Below are 10043 nucleotides of genomic sequence, written 5' to 3' on the forward strand. Positions count from 1 at the left end.
AATAACTAGATAAAATATCCAAGAAATTAATAATTTTTGCATACGGGCCAAACTGCAAGGGAAAGAGCCAAGTATTTTCCGCAGCAACATTTATGCAAGAATTTAATTAATTATATGTTGACTAGTAGAAGGGGGAATGAATTTGTTTTGCTGCATGATTGCTTAACATGATAGCGTGATAATTAGGGTCCATTTCCAGCTATGTCAGTTAAATCATGTGTTAACACTAAGTTTGACTCTGGAATCTGGAATATGGATCCAGCTTCTTGTGACAGCCAAGAACCACGTCCTTTTAAGGCTGGTTTGGTATTGCTGTGCTTTGAAAAAAAAATTGCTTCTACTGTGCTGTGAAAACAAGCTTATTTTTGCTACTTCACATTTTCAGCTTTTTTTCACCCAAAACTGTAAAAATAAGTTATTTTTAAGTATTTACCAAACACATGTTTAAGCTGAGTTCTTTTTAATACCTACTTTTTATAAAAGCACTTGAGTACCAAACTAGTACTAATAATAAGCACTTATGTCGAAGCACTATCCCAACCAAAATTCTTACCCACTTTGCTTTGACGACCATCTACTACGACCTAATTTGGCCATAAAGTCTAAAAAGGAGAATTGGATAATGATAGGTGAAATATGATGCAACCACAAGTTCCTAAAGCTAAATGGGGTCATTGAAACGGTAACATGTCCGTATGTTATGTTCCAAATTCATGCGTTATCAACACCTTATTGCTAAAGAACGGATAACATGTAAAAAGAACGGATGATGCATGAGTGCAATACTCTTCATGCGTAAATTGCAATCCGTTTTGAGTACAGATATTGAGCGTAAATACAGGGAGAAAGTAGATCGAAGCTCCGGCCGCAGTTACCAACGATAGAAAAACATACGCAACGCAATACACAGTGATACTAGTTTGGTTGCAAGTTTCACGAAATGAGTTTTGCATTTGAATATTGCACAATAACAGCTTACCTGTAAACTCTTTCGGAAGCTGCTTCAATTTAACATACAGTAGACAATACATCTCTGGTGTCCTCGGTCAGTGGTAAACACGGGCTTTACTGCAGAATCCGGTCAGATAAAGAAGAATGGCTGAAGGGCTTCAACTTATCTTATGACCTAACGTTTGCAAGCCGGGCCCTTATTTCTTCCAACTCTGCCTCATCATCGACACCCTCAGCTATTGCCTCTTCCTGAAGAAGCAAAATGATGTATCATATTGTTCGGCTTCTTTGAAAGGTAGAAACTTATGACTGGAAATGGGACTTCATGATAGTCACGTCACACATACCTCCTGTCTAGCTTGTGCAGTAGCAGGTTGCTTCAACCTCTCCTTCCTGACCGCTTCTGGAAGCTGGGCAGCAGTCTCACCAGCTATAGAAGTCAAAACTTTGTCGACTTCTTCTTCTATCTCTTCTTCTATGTCCTCGGAGTCTAGAGCTGTGTCAAGACTATCATTCACCACCTCTTCAATTACTCCTGCCTACAAATAAACAATATAACCATTGCTTATTGACCAAAATACCTTACAAGTTACGAGGTTAAATAAACTATGGGAACAACTTAATGAAAAGCTAGTTAAAGCAACAAACATAAGTGATGATAACATTTAATTCTTCCAGCAGGAAACATCTATATACAGTCGACAAACAAATAGATCTAACAGAGACCATAATTTAAGAAAACTATTCTCCCAAAACCTATTATTTGTGGTTACATTTTCCCAAAACTTTTCATCTGGGAAAAAAAGGGAGAAGAGGAAGAATATTTGGACAAATAACGAACTTTCAAATTCCAAAGCAATTCTGTATACACATTACAGAAAAAATAATGTTGCTATGAGCATGATAAAACTGCGACAAACAAAATGAAAGACTGTCATGTTTGTGCTTCTGTGTAAGTGAAAGACAAATAACGTAGTACCTTGGTCATCTCCTTGCTAAATTCTTGCATCGTAACAGCCACTTCAGGAGCCTTCATGAGGTTATTGACAAGCTTCATAACCTCAGAACTCTTGGATAAATGCCCCACTGTACGGGCAATAGCTGCAGAATCAATGACAAGCATAAAAATGATCAAACCAACCACCAATACTCATGTTAAACAAGGAAGCGTTCGGAAGGTGATGATTAATTAAGCATATTAACAACAACAAAGCCTTTTCCTACTAAGTGAGGTCGGCTATATGAATCCTAGAACGCCATTGCACTTGGTTCTGTGTCAATTAAGCATATTACCAAACGGGGAAAAAAGGAAAAGAGAAAAGACTCCAAGAATATATTATCAGAAACCATAACCAGACCAGACTGAGTTAGTCCACAAAACAAGAAACTGTGTAAATTATTAGTAATCATAACCACAATAATGAAAATAAAAAAAAAGTTTGCTCTTGCAACCCCCTCAATATAAAACACCAGTCCTAACTCACTAGTTTTACCAACACGTCCTAGCAGAACATTTAACTTTTCCCATATTAAAGATAGTTCATCTTCAAATTTGTTACGAGTTAACTTCACGTTGTGTTTCCTGGTTGCTAGTCTAAGAATCACCTCCGATAAGGAGGCCTAACTTCCCATTGTGTTGCAGGGTTGCACTAATCTAAGAATCATCTTCTCTAAGAAGGCATCAGTTGTCATTTCAATCCACTAGCATGTAACAACCTAAAGAGATTTCTAGTTTAAGACATGCAATGACATTAGCCTATAATATCACATACAGCTACAATGTTCAAGTTATACAATAAGATTCCAGTTTTAAAATCCAAAATAAACTACTCTACTTAAACAGGTAAACATGTGATAACGGGAATCTGAGGTTATTACTAAAGCAGCACTTCCAATGGTGATGGAATGTATACAACCATCCTGAACCATAAGCTTGCGTATTACAGACTTACCAACACTCTCCCCAAGGTGCATTGATATTGAATTCAGTTGTGCCCTATTTTCATGAAGACGGTTCACTGTCCTTCTAGATCTCACAATTTCTTTAGCAAGTGACTGAAATAATTAACACAAAGTAGATAACTGAATATACAGAAGGGAGAAGGATGACCGCATGGAATGTCAAACAACAGCCGGTAATTAAACTAACAAACTAATCTAAGATAAGTTCTGTCAATTTATAAACTATCATACAACACAGAAACCGATCGCAGGGATCATAATTAAATTGACAGCCACTCATCTCCCTTCATTAACATTTAATAGCTATAAGTACAGAATGAAAAGTTCAGTTGTATAAGTTCACAGTCCGAGTAGAAAAAGCAGAGCAATATTATAATGGCTGGACTGGACATTTCTATCCCATTTCGATTTCGTTCAAATTAACCGAAACATGTACTCTGTGGAGCCTACTAATACTATGATTTGGTGTAAATCAAAGGAAATTCAGAGACAACAAACTCATCAAAGTTAACAGAACCAAAATAAAATGCACAAATTTGGAGAATTTGGAGTTCAAAGCCTTGGCTCAGAACCAAATTTAAAAGGGGAAAAAATAATACCTTTGCAGAACCCATGTCATTTCTCTTGGCAGCCTCTCTGATTGCTTTCTGCACACTTTTCTCTTCTCTTTGTATATCTGAAGAAAACCCATTGCAGAACAACCAAAATTAAAACCACCCAATAATCCGATTTCCTGATCCATGAACCTAAACCATCATAGAAATTAACCCACAACCCAAAAGTTCGAAGAAAACTGAAAATTATGGTAAAAATTAGAGCTGGGTAAGTTAAAATTTACCTCGAATTTGTCGTTCGATGTTGCGGCACTCTTGGCGAAGCTTGCGCTGCCAATCTCTCAATTGCTGCTGTGGATTTGGCTTTGGCTTTATTACGTTCATCACCCTCTCCATATTTTTATCACTATTATAATTTTCGAATTTGAAAAGTTGTGGTTTCTGATTGATGGTGAGGAACTAAATTCGGCGATGCTTTGCTTGATTTTGAAGCGAGGACGAGGAGGACGATGATCGAACTCAAAATTATTAAAATTAAATTGTGAAAAAGGAAAAAGGCAAAACCTATCCGGGTTTTTTTAGCATTTGAGGATGAGACAACGATGGAACATGTTCCGTTTAAAGCCCATACACCTTCAATATTTTTTGGGTCCGTGTCGTCGGTTTAATATCAATTAGCATGGATCGAGTGACTACAGCCCAAAATAATTTTGTAAAACCCAAAGAAAGATTTTTTGTTTTTTTATTTTTTTGGGTATTGGGAGATTATCTCTACTAATTAATAAAACCTCTTTTGTCAATCAAAAGAGGATGAAAAGACAAATTGTCTTCTATCACAAAAAAAAAAATGATGGGTAATAATGTAATTTCACAGGTCCAAATTTTACTATTTTTTATTGAAACCGCACCTACATATGATGTTAAAATACCTCCAATATTAAAAAATAAATAAATAAACCAAAAACAAAAACCCCCAACTCCCCCCACGTTCTCTCTCCCTCTATCCTTCTCATTTTCTACAAAAATGTGTTCATACACACAAAATGTGTAGGCAAATGCTAGTTATATTTAAAAAAAGTACAACGTTGCCAATTTTAAAATTACACATTTTGCAGGTGATGGTTTTATGATTATATAAATTTTAAGACGGTGAGGGGTGGTGATGAGGATGATGTTGCGGGTGCGACAAGGATGGCGGATGGTGGCAATGGTGGTTAGGGTGGTGGGGTATACGTGGTGGCAATAGTGGGGTGGGGAGGGTAATGGTGGTGCGAGTTTAGGCTCCAGGTGTGTTGTCCTTCTAAAGTGTGTTTCATTTATGTCTTCTTACTAATATGTTGACACATGTCCTTTAACTTAGCTTAAAACTTAACTCTGTTAACTTTATTTATTTAACATTTAAATTTTTAAAAAATCCAAAATAATCAGAAACTGTTGGGTTAATGAGGTAGCAAACCCAAATAGGATTCTTCATTTTCTTTTGCATGGCTGTTGAGTTGCCTAGGCGAAAAAACTTCTCTGTTCAAGCTTTTGGGTAGACAATGAGATTAATGAAGACAAGCTTCGGCGTCCCAACTAAAAGGTGACCAAACTTTCTTTCCAAGGTATGAATCATGTATGGAGATATACACACACATTGAAATATTCATGTATAAATTTGACTCTTATATATATTTATTTCCTAGTATTGCTCTTTTGTAATCTTATAATTAAGTACCTCCTTATGGAGAAGAATAAAGTATTTGAGAATTGTGATATTGTAGAAAATTCTTATATTTGTCATAAACTCTTTATTTTCAACTTGGTATCAGAGCAGAGTTCGATTCTTGGTTGAACTTTGATGTTAGCGCTTCCTTGTGGGTGCACGAAGCTTCCTTGTGGGTGCACGAAGCTAATTTTCTTCATGTACCCACATGCCCTGAATTTGAGGGTGAAGATTGTCTACTATTGCTAAACGAAGAAGAATGGTTTCTGCTACCATGAAGAAAAAATAGAAGAAAGAAAAAAGTTGTAGTTTTGCTGCCTTGCAAAAGAGATTAGAAGAAAGAAAAAAAAAAGTTTTGTCAAGGTAGGATACGTTTCCTATCATGAAGGCTTGGGTTTTGTTTTATTTATTTAATTTTTTTTTTTAATTTAGTCTAGTTATGAGTTTAGGGAAGAAAACAAAGAAAACAAAAACAAGAATGAAAAAAGAATTGCGGGAAAAAAGAGATTTGCTGGTTGGGGTTTCCGAAAAGAGTTGTTAACTTCAGTTGAGCTTTCGAAAAGATTAGCGTTTGTTTGAACTGGACCCTCAAAAAGAGCCGTTGGTTCCAACATATCAAGAGATTTATTTATCGGGCTTTCGAAAAAAGACGTTAGTTCTAATTCTAGTTAGGCTTTCGAAAAGAGGTTAGTTCTAAGGACTATGATTTGCTCGTTGGGCTTTCAAAAAGAGATGTTTGTTCTAGTTGAACTTTCGAAAAGATTGGCGCTAGTTCCAATTGTGCATTCAGAAAGATGCGTTAGTTTTGACGGATTGCAATTTGCTGAGCTTTCAAAAAGATTGACATTAGTTTTAGCGTAGAAATGAAGATTTCCTTCTCGACAAACTCATGATTTCACACCATGAGTTTTTGGAGGGGGGAGAAGCGGGGTTGAAAATAAAAAGGGAAAATATTATAGGGATATGATTTAATTAGGTTTGATATGATTTGATTTGGTCTAGATTTTCTTGTCTTGTTGACAAAAGATTGTTTTGATTTATTTCCTAGTATTACTCCTTTGTAATCTTGTAATTAAGTACCTCCTTATGGAGAAGAATAAAGTATTGAAGTAGTATTTGAGAATTGTGAGATTGTAGAGAATTCTTGTATTTGTCATAAACCCATTATTTTCAACTGTTGATTCTATTTGAATTCATTAATTCAATGACTAAAAATATAAAAAATATTAAAGAAGAGGAAAAATACGTGAAAGTTACTCCCCTAATGGTTGGTGCTACGTCTCCATTGTTTCAAAAGTTTCTATCAACTACATGCATGATATGTACTAAATTTATATAGAAAATTTTATTTGAACCCATATAACTTTTTTCTACACCCAACTTAAGTTTTAAATGTGAAGTGTCTTTTTTATTCTATTGCATAATTACCGTAAAGTATAAGATAAAATTAACAATAAAACTAAAACGTATCAATAAACTCACTCCCAATAATCAAACCATTACTATCACACAATCTTTCTCTTGTGTTCTATTCTTACTAAAATCCTAAAATGCCCTCATAGAGAATAAGCTCTTTATGACAAATGGATATTGATTTTGAAGTTTTCGATCCTCCAACTAGATATGAATTGATTTATGAGTTTTTATTTTATGAACTAAAAAAAAAAAAATCGATGTGCCATCATTGGCGCATCTCAGGATATGATTTTCTTGTAGCTATGTAAGTCTTAAGCAGATGGACTCCCATTCCTCAAACAATTCTTTCAATCCCTCAAATATGGTTTAGCTTACAAAGGGTCTGAAGCATTACAAGATAGCTTATATTGTTTGTAGCGGGGAAAGATTACTTGATCATTTTCCACACCCTTTGACCTCACCTAGATTAGAAGTGCAAGCATGGATGCTAATAAAAAAATGGTACGGCTCGCGTTGCTTTAGGATTTCATCATTTCTTCTGACTTTTTGAGGGCTTGCTCTGCCTTATCAAAAAGCTTTGCGTTTACATAGATGGCAGCCAGGTTACTATATGTTGACCAACTGCATTTTTCTACATCATGTGTTTCCATTTCCTCCAGGACTCTTTTTACTCATTCAAAATCAAGGGCACATAGCTCTGCATCCATATATTACAAGTAAACATGCCAAATATAAAAGAGAATGAGAGAACTTAAACTAATGAGTACACGCCCCATCCAAATGGTACTGCACTCTCAGTACCTAACAGAGAAGAGATGCTTGGTCTCTTACACAAATTGACGGCACCTAGTACAAATGAACAAGAAGTTTCTCAAATTCTCACCAGTTCTTTTGATTTTGATATATATTTCTATTAAATCATGAAGAATTTGAAGGGAAATACGACAAACTTGATGGAAGGAGAGAACGTCAAAGAAGAGAAAATGTATGCTTTGATTTTGATTTTTATCTTTTGAAAATGGGTGTAAAGATAAATTTACATATTGAATTAGGTTTGTGAGAGTAATTTAGGTAGTAAATTTGGGTTTAAAAAGATATTGATGGTTTAGCTAAAAATAATATGGGTGTAGAGATGTTGACCCTAAAAACTACCAAACCTACGTGGCGCGCATGCCAAGTAATTAAAAAGCTAACTACGTCTTTCGGTTGTGTGCGGAGCGTGCCAACTTGACGGCCGAGCTCGGTCGATGAGTAAAATATGTTGATGTGGCGTTGAGCGCGCTGCTGACTTCTTGATTTTGCGATTGCGGCCGAGGAAGGAACATATCTCGGCCTTCGCGTTCTAGAGCTTGAAGACAAGGCTACTAGTTCTGTGAAGTTCAATATCAAATTCGGCTTTCAATATGCTGAATGTAGTAACCTGTAACACCTCACTTCGCCGAGAAGGCTAATGAGATGACCTCTGCCAATAAGGATTCGAAAATCCTTCTTGACCGAGACTTGGATAGATAACTAGTCGGCCTCGACGCAGTGCTGTTTATCCAAACTGAAGGTGCTCCGCGGTCGGCTGATTCTATGGCAACAATGTTGTTTATCCAAATTGAAGATGTCACCGGTTGCCTTTATAGTGTTGTTTATTCAAACTGAAGATGTGTTGGCGGAAAAAGAAAATAAAAATCTCAAGGTTGTCGAGAGGTTTTGCATAAAGCGAGGGTTTGCGTAGGGCAGTTTTTGTGTGTTGAATTGGATGTCCTTTGAATGATGCACTTCTTTCTCTATTTATAAGAGTGACCTCTTAGGCACTGAAACATTCACCATCCTGATGCAACATCATAACTTATGTGAACCACTACAGAATGATTATCACACGCTTTCGTGATAAACATTCACCACCCTTAGCCAAGTAATTTTCCACGTGCTCTTCGTATAAGAAACTCAATTAGCATCAGTCTAAAATACTTAGCTAGAGATAAGCCAGGTGAAATTATTCCAATAGCCTATGCAACCACATTGAAATCCACGTGTGCGAAGCCCTACTGATGCATGGCAAACTGACTTCAAATAGAACTCTCCCACTAGTCACACGGAAAATAACTTTCAGTTCCTCCTTTGCTAATTACCAAGTGTATGCGTCATCTCTATTTGTCCAGATGCATTCATACATGCAACGCAAGTTGCAAAATAATTGCATCAATTCACTTGCATTATCCCATCTTTTCCAAACTAAATGCAAGCCATGCATTATCAAAAGGTTCAATCTAATCACATCTCCCACTTTTGCTGCCATCTTATCCCTAAATCTTGATAAGTACTGATTTTTTGCATTGATCAAGCCGCAAACAAACCAAGCTGCACAACACATAACCACATAGAGTCCTTATTGCAATGTAACCGTAAGATAAATCACCATATTAAAATTACTAATAAAATAGTAACATCTAATATAGTTCCCTTCATCCAACGGCTTTAAATATACGGGCCGAGTGAGTGCAAAATCACGGCCTCCTAATGTTCGGAGTCATCCGACGGCCTAAAATCTTGCTCATTCAACGACCTAGATTGCTCGGGTCGATGGCCGATATTGTAAAATCGGGTCTAAACATTACCATAATATTATCTCTTAACAATAGCAAATTATCTTAACTTTCTTATCCGACGATTAAGAACCATGCTTACTCAACGACCTCGATGTTAGGAATGTCGATACTACAAGATAGAGAATGCACAAGGTAAAGTAGAAAATTGACACCAAGAATTTATGTGGTTCGGCAATTTATGCCTACGTCCATGAAACAAAGATTAATATTCACTATATGAAAAAGATGAGTATAACAAGAGTAGTTTTACCAAGCCAAAGACAAGGCTTGATGGATACAAAAAAGTATGACACACATTTTCTATCACTCTAAACTTCACTCACAATGTGTAGTGGAACACTCTCACTCTCACTCTTGGAGTGGAACTCTAGCTTTGGACTTGATCCTTTGCTACTCACACTTGGTTCTTAATTGGTTACATCACTACAACATCACACCCATATTTATAGGTGAGGGCTTAGCATTCTACTAGTTTCTAGTTCCTTCTACAAACTAGAACTAGTTTCTAGTTTCTAGTGTATTCTTCAAACCTCTAGCATGGATAATTCTAGACTACCCACAAAGTTGTAGCTTCTAGATCTTTCCATTTGCAACCAAGGAAGCTAGTACTCTCCAGCTTCTTCCATCAACTTAATAACATGCTAGAATTGTCTAGCATGCTCTAGCTACCTCACTTGCTTACTAGAATAATCTAGAACATTGATCATGGGCTGGACCATATACCAACACTCGATTGCTTGGGCCGATGGTGTAAAATCAGGTCCAAACAAGAGAGTAAGCTAAGTATAAAAAAATGTTGCATGGGTTTAAATAAAATTTCCCAATTAATATTGTGTGATGAAAATGAAAGGCAAGTGA

At 36.2% G+C, this 10043-nt stretch overlaps 1 protein-coding gene across 1 annotated transcript; it reads right to left on the bottom strand.

Annotated features, from left to right (window-relative positions):
• Positions 1-754: 754 nt before the first annotated feature.
• Positions 755-4026, bottom strand: LOC126588901 (vacuolar protein sorting-associated protein 24 homolog 1-like). The gene is made up of 6 exons (XM_050254051.1): positions 3752-4026; positions 3513-3589; positions 2904-3006; positions 1931-2052; positions 1299-1490; positions 755-1200 (listed from the first exon to the last, which is right to left on the bottom strand). Exons 1-6 carry the CDS (start codon positions 3861-3863, stop codon positions 1120-1122), a joined length of 687 nt encoding a protein of 228 aa, XP_050110008.1. The 5' UTR covers positions 3864-4026; the 3' UTR covers positions 755-1119.
• Positions 4027-10043: the final 6017 nt, after the last annotated feature.

Source organism: Malus sylvestris, chromosome 11 (genome assembly GCF_916048215.2).
Source record: "Malus sylvestris chromosome 11, drMalSylv7.2, whole genome shotgun sequence".
NCBI classification, from domain to species: domain Eukaryota; kingdom Viridiplantae; phylum Streptophyta; class Magnoliopsida; order Rosales; family Rosaceae; genus Malus; species Malus sylvestris.

What these genes read in the sequence shown, in the direction of transcription:
- LOC126588901 (XM_050254051.1), bottom strand. Translation starts at nt 3,863, where the DNA reads ATGGAGAGGGTGATGAACGTAATAAAGCCAAAGCCAAATCCACAGCAG. An exon ending in ATGACATGGGTTCTGCAAAG is followed by an intron (nt 3,007 to 3,512) that starts GTATTATTTTTT and finishes TAATTATTTCAG; the next exon opens with TCACTTGCTAAAGAAATTGT. An exon ending in GCACCTTGGGGAGAGTGTTG is followed by an intron (nt 2,053 to 2,903) that starts GTAAGTCTGTAA and finishes TTGATTCTGCAG; the next exon opens with CTATTGCCCGTACAGTGGGG.